Source organism: Hypomesus nipponensis, chromosome 1 (assembly GCF_054491055.1).
Source record: "Hypomesus nipponensis isolate SF chromosome 1, ASM5449105v1, whole genome shotgun sequence".
NCBI lineage: Eukaryota > Metazoa > Chordata > Actinopteri > Osmeriformes > Osmeridae > Hypomesus > Hypomesus nipponensis.
Window position 1 is genome coordinate 10,431,751 of NC_140361.1, and position 22,991 is coordinate 10,454,741.

At 45.4% G+C, this 22,991-nt stretch overlaps 1 protein-coding gene across 1 annotated transcript; it reads right to left on the reverse strand.

Annotated features, from left to right (window-relative positions):
• Positions 1–1,417: 1,417 nt before the first annotated feature.
• xpnpep2 (X-prolyl aminopeptidase (aminopeptidase P) 2, membrane-bound) lies at positions 1,418–10,362 on the reverse strand. The gene is made up of 21 exons (XM_084699080.1): positions 10,256–10,362; positions 9,657–9,721; positions 9,348–9,458; positions 9,093–9,156; positions 8,375–8,479; positions 8,192–8,278; positions 7,870–8,013; positions 7,280–7,381; positions 6,809–6,890; positions 6,430–6,631; positions 6,249–6,338; positions 5,788–5,897; positions 5,575–5,652; positions 5,390–5,461; positions 5,241–5,301; positions 5,086–5,155; positions 4,721–4,825; positions 4,510–4,569; positions 4,317–4,393; positions 4,101–4,190; positions 1,418–3,103 (listed from the first exon to the last, which is right to left on the reverse strand). The coding sequence occupies exons 1-21, from the start codon at positions 10,305–10,307 to the stop codon at positions 2,903–2,905; spliced, it is 2,028 nt and encodes a 675-aa protein (XP_084555206.1). The 5' UTR covers positions 10,308–10,362; the 3' UTR covers positions 1,418–2,902.
• Between the last annotated feature and the right edge of the window lie 12,629 nt (positions 10,363–22,991).

The following is a 22,991-nucleotide window of genomic DNA, read 5'->3' on the forward strand; positions in this document are numbered from 1 at the left end:
GTCACAGTTAGAGCCCTCAGACAAAACACAAGGAGAAGAAACTCACTTCCTGTGCAGTAGAGTGCAACGCAAAGACTGGGAGGAAGTCACATGATCACACAGGAACTACAGAAGTTCACTTTTTTTGTGTGTTTTGGTTGACTGTGCTGGATATCCGTAACTGGAATTGCACAAGTTAAACCTGACAATGTATAGTCTCAAAATATGCGTTCAAAAACTCAACTAGAGGGCAGAAATAGTATGTGGGGTATAAACTAAAAAAGTAGTGTAAAATAGTCTGTGAAGGTATAACATTTATATATTTTTTGATGCAGAACAAAAGGCAGAACATGACACGCTATGTTTACTTCTTGCATAACAACAGCAAAGACAGCTGTAGCAAGTGTGTTTGTGAGTCATTGCTCTTGTGCGTAGAACAAGTCTTTCTAAACCAATTGTTCCTCTTTATTTGACCCATTATATGGAGGTTTGGACTGGGCACACATCTTTGTGCTGGCCATTTTAAACATCTGGGCTATTCTGTCTTGCTATACACTGATTATGGCTGATAATGATTCTGGCCATAAATTGCCCAGAAGGCCTGAATGGGTGGAATGTTTAAAATTCAAGTTTTTTCTTTATTGTATTTTATGCAGTCACTCACAGATGCTTTCCCAGAACGTCCTGGAAGTGAAAGAGATGAGATGACACCACTGACAACTATCTCTGGGCAGGTGCAGACACTTGATGCAACAATACACTGGCAGATCTGTTTGCATTTTGAAATTCATGAAGAAACATAATCAAGAACCCAAACTTGAGGGACGGATCTAGAATATAGGAGGATGCCTTGACATGGCCCCCTGTATGAGTTGCAATGGAAGACTTATCATTAGACTGGCGACACGCCATGCACTTGTGCACATGTGTAGGGAACAGTATGTGTAGTGTGTGTGGAATGGTGTGAGTGTGTATTTTGGAGTGTTGGCAGACCACATGATTGAGACATGCCCTACTTTGGTTTCCTCAGTTTCTTTTTGTTTTTTAGGTTTTTTTGCAAAATGTTGTGGGTCAGATAGACAGAATTAACATACTTTAGAGGCAATAAGTGCATCAAAGTTTTGTATCTAGTTATTTGTCTGGAGCTATCTGGAAGCAGTCTGGAAGCAGCTCTGCTTCGACAAAAACAATGATGTCGGGGTGATGTATGGGGGTCAGATGGCTGAGTGGTTAGGGAGACATGCTATTAATCAGAAGGTTGTTGGTTCGATTCCCGGCCGTGCCAAATGATGTTGTGTCCTTGGGCAAGGCACTTCACCCTACTTGCTTCGGGGAAAATGCCCCTGTATTTATTGTATGTCGCTCTGGATAAGAGTGTCTGCTAATTCAATCAGGAGAGACCTGGGATGAGTTTATTAAGGATGTTTATTACAGGATGATAAATTTACTAGAGTATTTGGAGCTTAGACCCCATGGGTAATTATAGATCAAAGGGTACCAGTGGTGGGAGCAGATGACAATGTATAGTTTCAAAATATGCGTTCAAAAACTCTACTAGAGGGCAGAAATAGTAGCGTTCTTAGCGGGGGAGTGAGTAGTGTATGTTATTAAGTGCAGGGATCGGTCTTGCCTGACTGAACTTGCGCTAAGCTTCATATGACTAAAATGTAAATGTCATATGAGGACTCTCATATTGTCATCTTGGTGTTCCTTTTTCTCTATGGTCCTTTCATCACAGATCCTGGAATCTAAATCCCTCTGAGTGTTCTGGGAAATTCTCAAAGCCTTTTTGTACGACACTATCTGTACTACGCCATGGAAACTTCTGCAATGAAAACCAAACAACCAAATGAGGGAGGGGTGGTTCTGCTTGAATGCAGGGCAGACATCCTAGAAGAAAAAAAACACTTTCACACCTTACTGCAACTAAGCTCTGCGATATCTGTTGCCAGGCAACGGTACATGAGCTGGAATGAGCTCTTCACATGTGGGACATGTAAGTCTGGAGAGTTCTTCACAAGCCTGGTGAGAGGGTGAAGCACTTCACACAGTGGTGAGAGGTGAAGCACTTCACACAGTGGTGAGAGGGTGAAGCTCTTCATATAGGGGTGAGAGGGTGAAGCTCTTCATATAGGGGTGAGAGGGTGAAGCTCTTCATATAGGGGTGAGAGGGTGAAGCTCTTCATATAGGGGTGAGAGGGTGAAGCTCTTCATATAGGGGTGAGAGGGTGAAGCTCTTCATATAGGGGTGAGAGGGTGAAGCTCTTTATATAGGGGTGAGAGGGTGAAGCTCTTTATATAGGGGTGAGAGGGTGAAGCACTAAGTGAGGCCATAATACAACCAATAACTAAGCTGTAAGAAGGACTGTCTATTGAACAGTGCTCAACATACGGAGCTCAACATACACCCATAGTATCCATCAGAAAAAAACAAAATGACAAACATCACAACTTAACATGCATCATGTTCAGGTAGACAATGATGCTGAATCTGTACAGTTAAAATTAGTTAGTTTACCTGTTAGTAGTGTGGCAATACTGCATCTTAATTTATAGACAAACTGTCAATGCCAACCAGAAATAGACAAATAGTCCTCTTTTAATAAATTATTAATCATACTGTACTGTACAGTGGCATTGACCAAAGACAAGAAATCTTATATGTAGCGCTGAACAATCTAATTCAGAACAAATTGGAGACAGAGTGAAGGTCAAATAAGGTCAATTTTCACATATTAACAGTACATCAAAACCCAAAAAGTCAGGGTGAAAGAAAAACACGAATCAAAAGCAAACAATTGTCAGTTACAAATCCATATTTCACCCCGAAGCATTCTAGTGTGTACTTCCAAACTGCATCAGCACGCGCAGTCCCAGCTCTGCTCGTTGGTGACAGAGAGGGAGAGGACCAGGAGTGTGGTCTTCAGAGGACGTGCTGGAAGAGTGCCGTGGTGAGGGCGGCCAGGGTCAGAGAGAGGGAAGACACAGCAGCTGAGGAGCCAGCTGTCTGGAAGGGCTCTGTGTGCTTCAACAGCCACTCCTTCTCCTGCACCAGACCCTGCCCCTCCAGCTCTGGGACCATCAGCCTGCGGATAGTCTGGTAGTACGTGTCCAGCCACTGGAGCTGTGTGGGGGGGGAGGGGCCACATTCATGAGGACAGTCAGAGGCGAGGCCAGGGGTAGGCAACCCTGGTCCTAGAGAGCCGCTGTCCTGCGTGTTTTAGATGTTTCCCTGCTCCAGCACACCTGATTCAAATGAATGGGTCGTTATCAAGCTCTGTGGAAGCAGGGTAATGACCATTCACTTGAATCAGGTGTGCTGGAGCAGGGAAACATCTAAAGCATTCAGGACAGCGGCTCTCTAGGACCAGGGTTGCCTACCCCTGGGCTAGGCAAATGCAGTGTTCTGTTTTACACAGTGTGTGTACCGTGAGATAGAATACTGGACTAAAGTCATCCTGCAGCTTGTTGTTGTTGATTGTAGTTTAAAATCCTCCCTGTGCTGCATATTAGATAAATGTGTCTGCTTGAATGAATGCATTATTGCAGGTTGACCTAGATTTACTTCTAGTAGCAGTATGACACTGTCGATGTTTATAAATGACCTCATTTCCTGTACACTTTCAGTATACCATATTTCACCATAATACTTTTTCCATTTCAAAGTCAGTGGACATTGTGAAAGTAGCTGCTGTGGTTGTGAAACCACCACAAATTCATAAAATCAAATATCTCAGCTGAATTTTACGTGGTTTGAACAGAGTTTAGCTGCACAGAAATGCTGAACTGCGTGGCTGAGAAAAAAGTTTTTTTTAGGAGGAAACAACCAACACTTATCTGAGAGAAACATCATGTTTCTCTTTGACGTCATCACTAGCATACATAACAGGAACACCTACTCTAAGGGACTCTTTTACTAGCGCAGTAAAATGGAAAATGTCAACGTCTTCAAAGAAATCAACTCTTTCGCTACCATATGGCGCCAAGTGATTCCTATTTCAACTTGTCTTTATTTAGTCTTTGACTCATTGTCATTATGTTTTTCTTGCTGACATGGTAATTGCTGTTTTACTATGGCGCTGTCATGAGGAACTTTGGGGAGTGAGTTGGTGTTGAGTTACCTGCTGTGGACTCAGTAGTGAGGTGTCAATCAGTTTCCTGTCGTAAGGCACCAGGGACACGGTGTCAAAGGTCAGGTAGTTGTTCCCATACTAGAGAGACAAACGCAGGCAGAGAACCACACACTATTACATTACAAAAACTGCACGTACAATCACAGGTGAAGAGTAGGAGTTATTTCTCATTCACTGTATTTGAGTCTACAGGCAGTACTTTACCTTGGTGGTGGCAGGAACAACCACAGCAACGTCTTCTATACGGATCCCAAAGTCATTCTCTTTGTAATACCCTGGCTCTGAGACAGAAAGCAAAGGCTCATTGACAAAAAAATCGTTTTTTTTCTATTTTGCGCTCAGATTTAAAAAAAAATCAAGCCAGGCAGTCAAGGTTTGGCTCGGATGAAAGCCTTACCTATGGAGGTGAACATGCCTTCCCGGAATGGAATGTTATTGGTCTGAAAACCAACAGGCCCTGGGAGACAAAGGGGCAGAGGATCAATGCACATTTTGAGTAAACAGTGTGGACAGACAACTTCAGATTTGAAGACACGTGAAGGAATTGACTTATAAGTCATATCATTGTATTTATACTGATAGTATGAGTACACGTGAAGTGGTCGTACACTCATGGACGCCGAAGTAGTTCCCCACACCGTGACCTGTCCCATGGCCGTAGTTCAGGCCCACTTCCCACAATGCCCGGCGGCCCAGCATCTCTATGTTTACCCCTGTTGATAAGCAGTAAGCCACATTAGGAGCTGCATATTGTACACCCTTTCCTGTTTAAATATAACTCTAAAAATCGAATGAGAAGCAGTCTGAGGAGGTGCTGCCTGAGGAGGTGCAGCCTGAGGAGGTGCTGCGTGAGGAGGTGCTGCCTGAGGAGGTGCTGCGTGATAAATCAGTGCAAACACAGCGCTCTCTAGTGGCTCGATTGAGCATCGCGATGACAAATGATTTGAGTGAATGCTCGATGCTGTACACTGACCTCTTGTTCCTGATGGGAAGATTGTACGAGATATCTCAATATTCCCCATAAGCACTCGTGTAAAGGCCTCCTTTAAAAGTGCAACACATTGAGAATGTTAGATTTATGAAAAGGTATTTGAAATTGAAATTTGAAAAATGTCCTTGCACATGTACCCTCTGCATGTCTGTGGGAGTCCCCCAGTGCACCGTCCTTGTAATGTCAGTGGTCCCGTCCCTACAAATACAAGCGAGATTCATCGACAGTATGTCAGACAGTGAGTCTTTGTGCTGTCGATGCCCTACAGGCTGGAATATTCACTCACAGATACTGGCCACCTGAGTCCACCAGATACATCTCATCTACAGACAGCTTTCTGCTGCTTTCCTGAGATGGGCTGCAATAAAAAAAACATTGGAATAGGTATTGTCATCTTGATGAAGGCTCTCAAGTCTGTGTTGACATAGGGAGGACTATTGGCAGATGGAGAAGTGGCAGGTGCAGACCCACCTATAATGAGCCAGAGCAGCGTTGGGTCCACTGGCAGAGATGGTCTCAAAGCTGGGGCCTCTACTGTCCATCTGCTTCCTGTGAAGCACCAGCCACACAGCAAGGCATGAGGCTTCACATGTTGTTTGAATGTGTGTGTGTGTGCTGAATGTTGTGTGTTAGGAGTCTGCTATGTGCTGTATGTGGATACGTGTGTGTGTGAAATCCCTTCACCTTCGACGCTCGTTCACATAGTGTGCAGCGGTCAGCTCGGTCTCCCTGCCCAGTGGAACACTCTCCTCCAGCCACATCAGGAGCTGGATGACCGCCACGGCATCTCTCACCTACGGAGAGCCACACAGGACACACTGAGCCCACAGTACTATCACACAGTGTCAATATTGTTTTATAACGAACAACATCAACCCATAAGACACATGGACGATGGCTCATAAATATGCCAATACGGAATGGAAGGGGAGCTGATGAGGGCTGATGAGACAGTGGAACAGTGAGCTCTCAGACAGGGCTGTGGAGCCTCTGGGGCCTCTGTGGGGAGTTTTATGGCTCAATAAGAGAGGGAAACCACTGATGAGTCTATAAAGAGAAACAGAGTACTGTTCCCAGATGAAAAACCCTTGTGTGAGCGTGCATGCGTGCGTGCGCGTGTGACGCAGAAGAGCGAATCATCCTACGTGAGCGTCTCTCAGGTTCTGTTCCTCTGTTTCGTCCTTCACGGCTTTCGTGGTCAACACCGGGGAGTAGGCACTGGTCAGCAACTTATCCTGAGACAGGACGAACGAGAGAACAGGGGGATTACACACTGCAGGCGCTTCACCTCACCTTCCTCAGCTCGTTTGGAGCCATTGGCCTCACCTGTGGAGTGATTAGCTCGTACAGGGCGTAGTTGGTGTACTCCGTTCCAATCCACACCTTCACGTCAGGTTTGCTCACATATTCCCTGAGGTTTTCTCGAACGTTGTCGTAGTCCATCAACTGAACGCAGAGGGTAGAGTTACAGGAGGAGTTCAGGTAGAGCCGCAAGTCCTCGCTCACTCTTTCTGTGTGAACAAAGAGCCTGGAAGAAATAAGGGGGAGGGGGAACGACAGGAAGGGGTAGAGAGAGCGAGGAAAAGATGAGAAGGAAGAGAAAGAATGCTTTAATATCCTCTGGTCTTAATCAGATCATTTTCTGACAAAGTACACGCAATATGCAAATTGCTCAAAAAAGAATATAGAATGTCTTCCATCTCACCGGATATCATCTAAGGTCAGGAGTGTGTAAGAGTAGAAGAAAGGGTTGAAGGGGATGTCGTTCCCCCGCAGATTGAAGAGCCCTAAAACACAACAAACACAAGAGGCATTTGTCGGAATCTACTACTCTGTCTTCAACAGACGCTCAAGCCTGGTCTTATTGACCCATGCCAGGAGTGTGGGCCTGGCTTTCGTCACTCTCCATGGGTTCTCTTTATTAGAGGCAGGTTGGAGAGAGAAGTGTAGCTAACAGTGCTGTTACATCTGTATATCTGGCGTCAGTGATGGTTCTGCAGCTTTGGTTCTGCAGCTTTGGTTTCTGACTAACTCTATTTTGTCTTTCTCGTCTTTGAATAATTCACCTGGTTACAATGTGTCCAGAAGGGAACCTACTGTTTCGTACAATGTCTTCGCAATCTGAGAGAAAGCGAGAGATGAAAGAAGAGTGTTTGAAGGTGGACGGCTGTCTTACAGGCAGACTCATCCAGGGCAGACAGGAGAACAGCTGTGGGCTTGTAAGGATTGTTCCTCATTTGACTCCGTATCTGATCCACCTTCATCTGCCAGGTCCTCTCTGCCACACACACACAGACACACCCACAGCCACACAGGGTCATAATCATCAGATCAGAACCATTGTTTTTATGGTCTTTACATTTATCATTTATTTACTCTCTAATGCAAGCCTGGAGGCTTATCACAGACACTGCCTGTGTACTGTCTGTGTGTTAGCGTCCCTTACTGTCCTCATCCGTACTGACATGTGCTGATAAGGAACCATAAACAAGCAATTTAACTTGTTATGGTCCCATTTGGGATTGATTGTCCACATGATTCTGTGGTCCTGTTTGCAGGTATTTATCAGATTAGAGATAAGGAGCCCGAAGTGCACACACACACACACACACACACACAAACACACACACACACACACACACACACACAAACATATATATATATATATATATATAAAACTCTGACACACACACACACACACACAGACAAGGTAATGGTGTTGCCCTCTTGCAAGGCCACACATGTACAAAGAGCAAGCACACACACCTATGACCCTGTCAGGCAGACGGGTGAGGTTATCTGGAGGAATCTGAGGCCTGTCCCTCCACACCTGGTCCACTAGGTTATCAGGGATGGATGTGAGGATCCGATTGGCTGGATCCAGGTTCTTACTGTAGTCATCATATGTTTCTACAGAGAATAAAAGGATATAAAAGGATATAGCATATGACAACCCAATAATCAATGTCAAGTGAATGGTCTCTGTGGCTTCCTTGTATTAAATGTCACATCAATACTTTCCAATCTACTTAGTTTTAAACTTTATATTGATGTGAGACTGTCAATGCCAGCCAGTGGGTGTGCTCACTGAGGGAGAAGAGAAAGGGGTCGAATCCTACAGCGCCTCCCAGAGCGACCTCCGAGATGAGCCAGTCTGTTAAACTGCTGATGGAAACTGTGGGAGAGAGGCAGAGCAAACAGATGAGGCAGCAGTTTCTGCTTTAACTTTGGTGTAGAGTGTGTGTGTGTGTGTGTGTGTGTGTCTGCTCACCATCTTTCTCCAGCTCCCAGTTGCAGTCCAACTGGCGTTCAGCCTGAGTCCAGTAGCGACTGTCGGTCCATAGAACTGCCCTTTTCTGGGTCACCACCACTGTGCCTAAGGAATCACATTCGCTGGGTCATATACTGCTGGATGGACGGTGTTCAATGACTAGTTGAGTGTATTGGACCACAGATGTCCCACTGTAGCATAGCTCACTGTTTACATGTTAACACTTGAACGTCCTAAGCAAAGCCAAAGAGCTGCAAAGACTACAGCTGCCAAAGTAAAAACTGAAACAGTCTGACTAGCTCTTAAGCTATTAAAATCAAACAGTGTATGTCTGTTTCATCTAATGAGCTCAGACCACAGAACAGTTCAAACGGCCCATTCATGGACCAGCCCCTGAGCAGCTCATCAGTCTGGGACAGTCGCCTCCCTGACTCGCCAATCAGCACAGGGACGTCTGACGAATGAGACGACTGAGAAGGGAGAGTCAAATCACTCAGATGGAGGATAGGAGCAGTGGAATGAGATTACAATGACTGCATAATGGAGGGTTGAAGGGGAGAGGATGGGAGCAGAATAACTGAGAGGCTAAGAGGAAAGGATAAGGGAGGGAGGCAAGGAGGAAGAGAGGGACTGAGGAAGAGAGGGAGCTGTAGGTGGAGGGGGAGCAGAGAAAGGAGAGTGGGGGAGGTCAGGGAGCGATGGAGGACGAGAGACCCACCTGAGGACCCGTTGAAGCCAGAGATGTAGGCCATCCTGGCGTCCCGGGGAGCGATGTATTCACTCTGCCAGGACAAACACACCCGGGGTCAGGCACACAGACACATCCACAGTCCACATCCACCCTCTTACAAACACAGACATGAAATCCTTTCACACATTCACATGTGCAACGCACACAGACACACACGTATTTACTCCTACAGTAACACATTGTCTACAGTCCATGCAGGAAACCAGGTGAATGTAATGGTACCAGGTGAGCGTCAGTCCCAGGGATGATGTAGGCGGTGATGTTCAGGGGGTGCATGGCTGCCCTCAAGGCCTGCAGTCTCTGGCTGGTGATCACTGCTGTGGGAGGCAGGTACTGCACAGCACAGGAGGGGGATATGAGGCATTCCAACCTCTTTACTCACACATGATCCAGAACAGCCAGCAAGCAGCATATGCACAGAACTATTCTTCCTTTCATATGAAAAAAAAAGTGGCTTTTTAGTGGCTTCACTGTCTTTTTAGTGGCGGAACATTGGCTGAGCTGGAGCAAAGGACATGTGGGTAATCATACCGGTGGGGTCGCGGAGCAGTTCCTCTCAGTCCTCTCCTGTGAGAAACTCTGAGCATGGCTGTTTCCTGATAGGACACAGGCAAGGGGAAATTAACTTTGTGGAACGACACGACCCTGGTGCTACTGTACAGTGAACAGTGTAAGCACATTTGCACAGGATCAAAGTTGAATCCTGCTTCCGTTTGATCACTCATCTGGCTTCCTCTGATGAGGAGATGTGACTATCATAACACTGAAGGAATCAAAAGAGAGAGCATGGATAGATGCCAACAATGTAACTCTGTCACAGTCCAGCTATTACAGAAGCACAACACAATAGTACTCCCAAAATACAGGAGTTGCTCCTTGTTCAAGACCAGTCTCCTGTATGAATATATGCGATCGTTCAGACATTCCCAGGACACTTCACCAACACATTTTATGTAAATACATTAGATCCCATGAATAAACCAACGGGCATGACAAATACAACAGATGGCATCCATCTAATGTCTCCTTTGCAGTTAATGAGCCCGGACACCAAAAAGCATGCACTGTGTGCTTGTTAGCACAGATAGATGAATTCTCTCAGATGAACTTGGTATGGAAGTAAGTTTTACCTTGGAGAGACGCCACCAGAGTCACGAGCAGGAGCCAATCCGAGCCGGCCATTGGGGTGCTACCAGCCTGCCACAAGCAAGTCCACAGGCAGAATGACAGCAAAGCAGGTGCTCCCACGTTGTGTGTATATGGGGTATGCGCCTGGGAAGTGTGTATCTCTCTCTCTCTCTCTCTCTCTCTCTCTCTCTCTCTCTCTCTCTCTCTCCGTCTCCCTCTCTCTCTCTCTCTCTCTGTCTCTCTCTCTCTGTCTCTCTGTCTCTCTCTCTCTCTCTCTCTCCGTCTCCCTCTCTCTCTCTCTCTCTCTCTCTCTCTCTCTCTCTCTCTCTCTCTCTCTCTCTCTCTCTCTCTGTCTCTCTGTCTCTCTCTCTCTCTCTCTCCGTCTCCCTCTCTCTCTCTCTCTCTCTCTCTCTCTCTCTCTCTTTCTCTCCCTCTTCTCTCTCTGTCTCTGTCACACACTATCACCACTCAGCCCAGTGATAAGAATCACGTGCAGTCAGAGGTGGAACTCTGGCTTTGAAGGATCACTTTGCTCCCTGTCATAAAACCCTCTGGCAGCTGCTTGTCCGGCCAGCTGCCCTGAACGTGGTCCACTAGTGGTCCCTAGAAACGCCTGCAAGGAACGGTCCGGATAGCACACACCTCCGGACTCCACACAGCAATGGTGCTGTCCCACTGTGTGGTCATCCTCCCTCTCAGTATCTCTGACACCTTGTTTTTCAGTCCTGCCAGTAAAATGAAAGGCACCCAGACTCCAGGCACGCAGCCAATTCATGCTCAGAAAACAGGGTCTGGATGCACACACAAGATAAGTGTGTGTGAGCCCATGTGCGTGGTTGTGTGTGTTTGTACCCGTACTGTAGATGAGCTTGTATATATGTGTGTGTGTCTATGGAATTGTGTGTGTTTGTACACATATTGTCCTGTCGGTGTGCTTGAGTTTACACACAGAAACATGTTTGTGTGTGTGTCTGTGTACACACAGAAACATGTTTGTGTGTGTGCATGTGGATGGGATATTGTGCAGATTCACAGGTACAATGTCTGTAAATCACTGGGCTCTCAACAGAAAACCCAACGCAGCCTCCGTGTGTCCATGGCGGCGAGCCTGAGAGCAGCACAGGCAGGGTAGCAGGAAGAGGCTTAGCAGGGCAGAGATGCTATCAGCCACCAGCCTGTGTTCCACAGTCTGAACAGTGCAGTACCTGGAGAGTCTTAAGCTCCCCGGCCAATTACTGCATAGCAACACATCCTGGGAAGCCTACTAGGATATCTGTCTGGTGTTGATTTATGGAAATCCGATGTAGCAAACAACCAAGTGTGTCAGAGACGGTTAGCGAGCTTGCTGGAGGGATGAATTCTGAGTGAACTTGTCTCTAACTGAATACTTGAGTTAGCTTCTGAAGCTGTTTTATTTACCAGACTTTAGGACGGCGCATTAATACAGCCCTTTTGCTTCACAGGAGACTCAGGTTTGATTCCAGCTGGCCCGAACAAGAACCAAAGTTAATGACTACACAGTGTGTGAGCTTGTTAACAGTGTGTGAAGTTAAAGATGAACTAGAATGATCTCTGCTGGACTTTGGCCACAGATCAGAATAGCCTTTACGAGGTTGGGTAGAGGGAATTATGACATGCAGCTGTTAATGTTTGGCCAACATCTGTTGTGTAGGAGGAGGAAGGTTTTTGTCTGTAAAAAGACACACCTTATCCTGGATCACCTCTCTTCACCACACAATACAACAAAGAAGACACACAGAACATACCACACACAGAGCCCATCTATGGAATTGGAGGTTCAGCAAAAAATATTACAATCTATCACTACACAGCTCAATGTTTATGCCTTTCATACATATCAGGCCACCGTAGGAATACGTTATGTTATAGAACAGAAATCTATAAGGTAATAAGTTACATGAAATGAGGTCTGCTATCCTCTAAGACATATTAGAAAGCCATGACCAGGTAACAGGAGTGGAAAATCATAAATGCAGAGAACATAAACAAGAGTGGTCCCTCAAGTAACATTTCACTACAACTGCAAAACTTGATTATTTACACTACATAGAGAAACATTGAAATAAATCATGTTGCCCTTATAGAAGAGGTAGCTACTTCTTCTTGCTAAATGCATTTTCAGTAAGTGACCAGTTGGGGGCAGATCGGCTCCATGTTTGTTTCTTGTCCAAACTGGAGATCATTTAACAATTTTCAGTGTGTTATGTAAAGAAATAATGTAAAACATTACTCTGTCCCTTGAGTCATTTTGATTACATTTATTGACAAACAACAGAACATTTAACATCAATCTTATGGTAAAGTAAACTTTTTAGAATGACTGCAATTGCCTCCACATAATTTGTTTATTGCAGTGTCATGATTATTTCACATTAGATCCTAATATCCTAAAATATGACATGAGCAGCTCTAATTTAGATTTCCTACTTATATAAACGTATCGGCCTTACAAAAGTAGGGGGCGCTAGTGATCAACACAAGCGGACAAAGCTTCCACCAGTTACAATGAGCACCCTGCCTCCCATTACAATTATATAAAAGCCCAGACTGATTGGTGTATTAATTTCTAGTTCACTTGAATTGCAGCACTAGCGCAGAGCATGTAGGTGTGTATATAAATGTGCCGGAAAATTCAGAGCGGGTCTCTGTCATCGGCTCAGATGAGGCTCACCGCTCAAAGTTATGGACTGATATTAATAAATGGTAGCCCTGGCAACGGCTCCCTGTGTTCAGTGGGTGAGACGAAGCAGCTATCTCAGAGGCACAGGGGAGGGCAGGTGACCATGGCCACAGACACACACAGATAGTGAGAGGGGCCCAACATGGCTGGCTTCTCACCAGAACCACCAGGGCCACAGATTCACATTTGTTCATGGAGGCACCACTTGGAAATCAGCAAATGAATGAAAAACGATTCTCGTCCGTTGGATTGAATCATGTTCTATTGTTATGTGGATTTAGTTTGAGTATAACTAGTACTGTCGGAAGAAGGATGAGGGATGAAAGCTTCCAGAAAGATGAGGACGTATGTGCATGTGCAGAAAAGATTGGGTTCACAATGAAAACTATTATGTTTTCAGAGTAAGGTTGTGGTCTTCCCTATCTTTCACCCTGGGTGTTCTAATCCCCAGTACTCACTTAGGAAGTTGTATTTCAGATTGTGGTCTACATTCCTATTTATTGTTGTGGACATTTTCAGAATGAAACCATGTTCTGCTGTAACACTGGCTGTTCAGGGCTTTCAACAGAGGATAAATCTCTGTCAGGACCACAGAATGTGGACAACACGGATCTAAACTAAATGTCAAAATAACTGATGAATGTGGTTTCCAGAAAAGCAAAAGAAGAAGAAGGACGGAGGGGGTGTAGAGGCAGAGTCAGAGTCAGACAGATACAGACACAAAGCGACAGACACAGCCAGGGGTTATGAGCTATGTAGGTAGGTTGCTGCATAGTGGGGTAGTGACCTCAGTCACGTATGCAGAGAGCAGTGAGGTCCCCTGACGTCAGTCCTGTTGCAGAGTAAACAGCTACTGGTCACTCTGGGGTCAATCACTTCCATAACCCAGACGCCTTTGTTTTCTAGTGCCACTTCAACCTCCCAGGGAAACAGATTATAAATTCAACCATTTCCCTTTAGCTTGATACAATCTCTACAGCACTCTATACTCTGCACGACAAGGCCGTAGCCATGGAGTCAACATTGGGGGGAACGAAATCTTCTGGTCCACACTATTACCAATCTTTCTCACTATTTTATAGGAATATTTAGCTAGACACTCGCTCTCTACCGCCTCTCTTCATGCTTTCTCTCCTCTCTCTTCATGCTTTCTCCCCTCTCTCTTCATGCCGAGCTTACACCTCCCGTACAGAACACCCGTATCTGTAATACTAGTAGTTATAAAATGGCCATTTTTATGTTTAGTTATTAATATGATTACATTTGTTATGATCATTCGGACAGAGTTTGTGGTTGCCTGTCGTAGCGTAGCACATTTATATTTTATTTATATTTGTATATCAATATATTGGGGAGGACATTTTAAACAGATTTGAATATTGGGGGGGGGGGGGGGATGTGTCCCCCCCAATATATATTATGATTACGACCTTGCTGCACGACACTAGAAAATTGTCTCCTTTCAAGATGTTGAACATCCAGAAAGTTACGTATTCAAGATAAAAGTCAACACAGTTATAAGAAGTCTTGCAACACAATTGGGTTATGATTACTGGATATTGTGGCATGTTGGAAAAATACAACCTCATTTCAAGTCTGCTTTAAAATCTCCACCGGTTTCCAACATCTTGAAGGCATTACTGATTTCAGCACCAACTGTATGAAATAAGTCTTCCCTTTCTCTGCTACACAATACATAATTTGGGGCTCTTCAGCCAAGGAGGAATATCTAGCCCTTTCATGGTGTTGACAAAGTGCTCTTGAATGGAGATGGGAGGCCAAGTGAAACCAGATTGTGCTGAGAGATAGTGAAGGCCGAGGAGAACAGGTTGTAAATCAGGTAAGAAGACAAAAGCAGCGAAGCCGATGTTTGAAGAGAGAGCTGCAGCAATGTCTTAACATAGTAGCTGCTGATGGTAGATTTACAACTGCTGTTCATTATTCAGCATCACGCTCAGTACACCTCCTATGCCCTAATATACAACCTTTACGATAACTGTCTGCAAATGGGATTTTTAAAAGGGATTGAGCCTGGCAGAAGATTTGACAGAAATGCAAACAGGTTTGGTGTTAAAGACAGGTTTGTGAGTAGACCGCATCCCATCTTTGATGATCCATCTTGAGATAGTGACTGGGCTTTTTGGAGACCTCATCCCCTAGAGGGCCTTGACGGTGGAGAGACGGGTCAGACACCACTGGGATGCAGGGAGGACCAGACCAGTGGATGATGTCTGCAGTCACTCTCCCTGCTGAGGGATGAGCCAGCCACCTTTGATGCTGAGGCTGTCTGTGTTCCGGCCGGGGATTGTGTTGGAGCTTGTGTGTTTCTGCTTGTGTGTACATTTGGGTGTGACTGTGTGGTGTGTGTGTTTGTGTGTATGTGTGTGTTTGGGCAGGCATGTGTGTGAGTGTGTGTGAGGTAATGGGGAGTGAGATGGAGTGAGAATGAGCGGGATTAGGAGAAGGTCGGGAGGGGTCAGGCGAGATGGATGCTAGACTTCCCCCTCGGCGCTCGCCTCACTCACACACGCGGAGGGGCTTTACATAATCAGCAGACTGTCTCCGGAGTACTAACGCCTCACTGTGCATACACACCCACTGAGATAGAACACGACACACACACGCACGCACACACCCACACACAATTTGATCATGTAATGTGCAAACACACTAACGTACATTTAGTGTGGAACGATGCAGCCCCACATCCAGTGAAGCCAGGCCTAAATCTGGAGATCCTACTGGCTGTTCTCCCAATCAGCAGAACTAATAAAGAGGTATCATGTGATAAGTAGAGGAGCTTTCTGAGCTCTAGGGAGCAATGGGGCGGAGACAGCCTTCTTTATCCAGTCTGTCTCCAATAATGTAATGGATGTTGGGATATGAGATAGCATGGTTAAGTCAATTTGCAGAATGTTGTGGCCAAGCTGAATGATCCCCCTTGACAATTCCTTCATCTGTCATCAGTTAACCAGCGAAAAGACTATACAGCCTCATGAATGTGTACTCTGTTCCATATACAGGAGAAGTATGCTTTTGGAAATTAAATCCATCAGTCGGTTATTTGGTGCAGGTGTTTGTGTGTATGCATGTGTGTGTCTCTGTGTGTGTTTGTGTACAGTATGTGTGGGTGTGTCTGTGTTTGTCTGTGTTTGGGCGGTGGGAGGTGATAAAGAATTCTGGAAGTCCTTTGTGCTATAAAGAATTCATGGCTGAAAGTGTTGAATTTGGTGATATAGGCCAGCCTACACCCTTAATCCAGAGCAACCTCAGATAACCTTTAGGAACCAGGAGGAGCCTGGGAAAGTCTGAGATAGCCACACCAAAGAGACACGATAACCCTTCAGGATAGCACTAGTGGGTAATCAGGAGTGACCATGTCAAAGCAAGGACTATAATCGAAACTGAATAAAATGATTCACCTCAGTTGAAGTTCTGTGGAAAAGGCATAATCCAAACCAGATGAAAACCTGTGATTTATTCAACGCACAAGAAATTCCACGGATACTAAATGACTTCGGGAAATGAGCTTCATTACAGCTCCTGACTCAAATGAGGCAACAGTTGTTAAAAATGACCAGAGCTTCTAAGGAAGAACATTCGTAGTGTCCCTGTTAGCCTGTCTAGCTCCTTCCGTGGTCTAGTCAAAGCCAAGGTACGGCCCCTCTCTCTCATTAAAAGGTTGGATTGACGAGTGGACCTTTGTGAGGTGCTGGCATGTTTGGCAGAGTGCCAGGAAGATAACACCCAATGTGCTTCGTGTGGGTTGACAGGTTTTTATTCCACAGCTCTAGAGCTGTAGACACTCCACAGAGAACTCTGCCAACCCCCCCTCTTTGTTCCCAGTGGCACATTCCTAACCACTGATGCTTGTACTGCACTTGTTTCAGAATATGAATATATCTTAACACATATACTACAATGAATGTGCTGCTTGAAGGTCTGAATGACATGCTGAGTTTCTGGAGAGTTCTATGGGTGTTTTAACACATCTGACTGGACCCTTCTTCTAATGTTGTGAGAGTTGATCTTGGGTATGGGTGAAAGGACAGATGTGGAGGGTCTCAGCAAACAGGGAAAGAGAAGCACAAGTGTGTGTGTGACTGTGTGCGTCCGCATGTGTTTGTCAGTTTAGTGAAGGGAAACGCTGAGCCACTCAGTGACAAACCTGTCTCAGTAGGCTGGAATAGGCTCTCAAGATTTCCACTCTGTGGCTTCATTCTGTGCGGGACGTGCACATGCGACACAAAGGTCAATTGACACGCCTGGATCTGAGATCCAGGTATCAGGCCTGAGTGCACCACATGAGCAGCCTCACAGCTAGAGGTCACGGGGGTCATGCGGACGCCTGCCAAAAGATGTCAGTAAATGGGTGGTGGAGAGAGCGTCCTCCCCCAGTCTTCCTCCACAATGCAGCAGTGCAGTCAAAGAGAGGACCTGCCAGACAAACATTCAAAAGTAAATCTTGAGCTTTGCTTCCAGCTGAAACTCAGCCATTTTGGCATAGGCCACGACATTGTTTATTATTCATTCATTACCATCTGTAATTCCAATACCCTGCCATTCATTACAGAGAAATGTAGTTTTGACACTTAAATTAAGCTTGAAGTGTAACTGTTCAGAAGTTTGAATTACATTCCAACGTTTTCGTCAGAGAGAGTTAGTCTGTTTACAGAGGAAATTGAATTTATCCTTGAAGGAAGTCTCATTGTTTTATTTCATAACACAGTTGTGGGTGGAAAATAACTGCCTCTCACAGTTGAATACATTCAAAGTGAGGGAGGCGATTTTTGCTCCCGAAATAGCCCAAAACAGAACCAGTGTGGTTTCAAAAACAATGCACAGCGCACTGGACTCCATCAGACTTCCCGGGTTGATATTCTAAGCCCTTTAATGACGTCCGGCGGCCCAGAGAAGAACGGTGCAGCCAGGCCAGAGCTCACGCTGCACAGGAGGATATTGACTTGAGGGAGCAAAGAAAAACATCCAAACATGCGGGCCGAGCAAGTGGGTAAACAGGAAAACACACGGGAGGGAGAAGGCGGCAGGTTCAGATGCACGCTGCTTCCAGGGACAGGGGACACACTCCGGCTCCTGCTGTGTTGTTTCCTATCGATCCACTCGGTTTCCTTCGTTTCGGACATCCTGTGTGTACGTGGTGTGTGTTTGTGTGTTTGTGTGTTCACGCATGTGACCATTGGCGGGGCCCTGTGTGTCGGTGTGTAACTTCTTGTTTATCTAAAGCTGCCTATTATTGATGCACTTAATTGCCGGTGGGAATTCTTTCCACTTTAATTGTTTAGGATGTTACTCGGCATTGAGGAATGCCGTTGCTCTCCCTGGCCTCCATCAACAGCCAACTGTTCAAACACAGACACACGTGTTCTCTGATCCGGACATTATGGAGCCTGGCTCAGATGGCCAACTGGACTCTGCAGCTTGATTAAAAGATATTTTTAAATTCCCCCTTCTTTTCGCAAATCCTAATCTTGGATAAGTGGTTGATTTTCCAACCAGGCGGAGTTGGAAACAAAGAAGGAAAAACTTAAATGAAAAATAACTGAATGCAGTATAGCTGGAAATGGTTGAAGAACATGCTTAACACATTATCACATGTTACAACAGGAGTATCCATCAAGTTTAATGCTGTGGAGATGACAGTACTTTGGGTATCCATCAAGCTTAATGCTGAAGAGTTGACGATGCATTACCAAAGAACTTTGTTTCAACTTAAGACCAGCGTCATTGCTGTGTTCATGTCTACACATTCAAGATCCCATAATAGGCTTGAGAAGGGATTTACATGCTACCCAACCTGACCCTCGACCCCCCAAGAATAAGACCCTTGAGCCACAGAAAACAGGTCGACAGCTGTAGAATAGGAGTTCATGACACCGCAATGAGAGAACCTGATACAATGGGAGGACTGGGCATGGAGACAACCAGTCAAGTTGGCCCATTGTTAGCTCTGGTAGGGGCTTAAGTTTGGCTGCAGGTAAACATTGGTGCAGAGAAGGGGGTCTCACAACTTTGTGTGCACAAGCCTTTTTAAATACAGAAACTGCATGTTTGGTATATGGCAAGCAGAGGCAGACCATATACCTCCAGTGGAGGAGGAAAGTAAACAGACACACTGAAAATGCTAACCATTCCTCTCTATAGAAAGGGTCACATACAGTAGCTTGTTAGGAGCACAGAGAGAGAGGGAGAGAGATCATCAACACCTCAAGTGACGATACTAGACTGAGAACTGAGGGGGAGGGAGACATCATTAAACACATGATACTCTGGAACCCTGCAATGTCACTGGGAAACTGTATTCTTCACAGAGAATAGGCTGGTGATTTAAATGTGTTTGATTCATGTAAGATACACTTCATTTAAAACTGTTCAGGGATGGACCATAAAAAGACACCATCAGGGCAGTGAGCAGTAACTTTAAGGGACAAAAGCATGGGTGTCTGGACTGTTAGTGCCACCTGATACTCTTCTGAGTTCATAGCTGTCTGCGGTGACCAATAGAAACACGGAGACATGGCAGTGTGCACGCACACAGTGCCCTCAGCATATCTCACAGCATTTTGCCTGTTAGATGTGACCCCTCCACACAACCTCCTCTCACTGCTCAGGTGACACAGGCTATTTATAGCTCATTATAGCCCTGACACCCCTTCTTCTCAGGCTATCACCTTTCACTGTCCCTTCGCTTAACATTTACATACAAATTCCAATCTGGAACACTTACTTGGCTTTTATTCCGACATCCTCTGATGAGTTCATGCTGTTATTAGGTAAAGAGATTTTGAAATGTCAGCCTACAAGATACAGTCTGAAACTGAAACGGTTTGACATGTCCATGCGTCTGAACTTGAGCCATCACCCTAAAGCGAGGCTACAGGCTGTCAACGGTTACAGCAATCCATGTTTGGCTGCTTCAATCATCTGGAGAGGCTAAGGCATCATCGGACAACACATCCTCTGTCTTGGGGCATTGAACAAATGCTCAAACCAGATGACTGGTCTGGAGTTCACCGTTGGTGGACGCCTGACCTCTCCCCTGTCTGTTGATTCATTATCTCAACCTGCAGTCCCTTAAAGTAAAGCAAAATAAGCAAGACGCCTTGACCAAACAAAAGCATGGCCTTCATAAATCTCCCAGCAGACCCTCTGAGAGCCCTCAGGCCAGCATTTCACCATTGGGTGCCTTGTTGGTTCAGGGCCGCAGAGGAAAGGGAAAGGCAGGACACGCTGCAGCAGAGGGGAATCCAACCCCCCCCACTGGGACTCCGCCACCATCGGGGAGAATTTCCTGATTGTACATCTAACCTTTCAGCACCTCCGCTGAGGGCCTGGGGTGGTTTAACTCTTTGCTGCCCAGAGAGGACGACGTAGCACACAGCTACACACAGGTATAGACTCGGGTAAAGAGAGAGGATATGGCATGTTTACCAAAGTTGAAATATTGAGCTGAGGAAAGACTTAGGTCATGCAGATGGGGAAGATAAGAATAAGGTTGGTACTCTGACTGACCCGTGAAACCTATTGATAAAGAGACACTTGGTGGATTAGGAGAAGCCTTTTCAAGGACACCGTTCTAGAACCATTAGCAGTACTATAAAATAATATATAAGAAGGTCCATAAGCGCACCAAGGCCAACAGGTATATGCTAGATGTTTCAAGATCCATTATGGTCTCCTCAAAGCTGCAGTAGGTTGGTGTTTTTCAACGCATGGATACTGATGACTGCACTTAAATAGGCCATGAGTCTGATGTGTTTGTCACTTAGGACTGCCTGTCTGACAGATTTATGGTAATGCCCTCTTACTGTTATCACTCCACTATCACAGCAAACCCCTTGCTTTTTACCTCGCTCTTCATTCAGATCCTAATTCCATGTTTGATCTTTTTGTGTATTTACCAAGTCCAGTGGGACCGAACAGATCTGAAACAATGAAGATCAGATAAAGCAGATTTAATGGAGGAGATTAAATGGCTCGTGGAGCTGTGATGTGGGGCGTCTGAGCCGTGCCATTGAACATCAAAGTTTCATACAGGTGGGCAGCCTCTGGCACTCGCCATCACAGATGCCTGCCCACATATGACAGCGCCAAGACACGAGGGTTTACTGCTCTGTTTGGTGGAATGAGCCGGGGCCCTAATAACTCCATTGGTCATGGTGTTTGACTCTTCATCAGCAGCCAATCAAGCTGGGAGCCTGAGGGATCCATGCTCCAGCCCTGGCATGCACATCCATCTGCCAGCCTGTTCAACTCTGTCCCCATCAAGCAAGAGCTTGTCTATCTGCCACTCGGTGACTTTTCCAGTCACAGCGAGAGCACTGCGCTTTGATCAAAGGCTTTGTTAAGTGAACGTTAACTACAGTTTTCTTGCTGTTTCACGAAACTGTTAATCAGCAACTGTCGTGTGTCCCACTCCCGTCACATCAGATTAGTCACCTGCCGACCCCTGCCCTTGGATGCCAGTCAAAACTAAAGGGGAAAACCTGGAACAATGGAGCAGAAGAGTATATTAAGTCTACAGGTGCTCAATAGCAGTGATGAGGCACCACCGCCTAACGTAAAACAATGGCGTGAATTCCTGGTGGCCCCTGTGGACAGTGGCCAGCCTGACATTCTTGGCTGTTTCCTCGGCACACGCTGTGTTGCCTTCAGGGGCTAGTGTGTGTGTGTGTGTGTGTGTCCCGCATATCTTTCAGGCGATGCATCCTCCACGGCCGTCATGCAGGGGTTCCAGCTCCATGTGGACAGCAGCAGGTGTGAAGCCCAGGCGGACTTTCCAAGGATGTCAAGTCGACGGAAGAATCATTAATGTTCTTCCCCCTGTAGCTCTGCAAACAAAGGGTCTGGAATTCAGGAGGATGCCTGTCGACATGCCGCAGATGGGGAGATAGGACCCTTTGAATAGGACCCCAAACCTTGGGGCGAGATGTTGTGTATACATGAGAGGACTGTGTCAGTCACTTCAGGCAAATGGAAAAAGCACCACTGTGGTCTTTGAGTGTTCTGAGGCCCATTGTCTTACAGATGTTGATTTCCAAGCAAACTAAGCAAGAAAGATAGTTCAGTATGTTTTTGTTTCTCAGCCATTTTTGTGGTGAAACTGGAAATGGACAATGGGAAAAACACCACTGCCTTAGTCTTTGTGGATTCAGGATTCATTGTCTACTAAATCGCAACTAAAAAAGATCCTTCAAAGTAACTTCAAAGCAACAAAAAACTGATGTGGACAATGGTGTTTTTCCTTTCACCACTTTCTTTTTATGAGAATGAGAATAATTTAGGCAATGAACATATAAAACTCCTGAATGAATAATCAGTATGTTTTTGTTTGAATGTGAAGCCTTGTATCCAAAAGCTGCAAACATATAGTGGTCAACCGAATGAAAGGAGAGCATTTCCACTTCCCGTGGCTGTTCTCTGACTTTAATCACATTTAAAAAATCACCATGGTGATTGTTGGAGATGGGCTTGAGAGCTAAAATTGCACATAATTGCTCGGTCTCAGATTGAGTGAGTTCTCTGAGGGCTTAAAGTACAGGGCTGAACAAACATTAACAGCCTAAAACAGCCATGACAACAGCAAAAAAGCAATTTCTGCTAACAACACATTCTGTTCTCAATAAATGCGTCAGGCAAAATTTCCTCTTTCACAGTAATCATATTTCGCTTGCAATGGTTTACTCTGCCCTTTATCAATTATCAGTAGATATAAAAAAAAACTTTGTACACTAGTGTTTTAAACAAAATATATTTAGGAATATTCATTCTTTATTAGACATCAATAATTAAGTGTGACAGGAGAAAAAGACTTGTAGCAAGTGGTCCAGGCTAAATTCATATCCAGACCACAGGAGAAAGGACCATATGGGACACATTCTACTAGAGCCATCTAGCTCCTAGATCTTTTTGTTGTTGTCATGTTTCATATACAGGATTTATTTACTGTTCATGGCAGTTATATTGGAGAAAGGGAACGTACAAGTCATCAAACCAAATCTGCATCACTCCAAGTCATG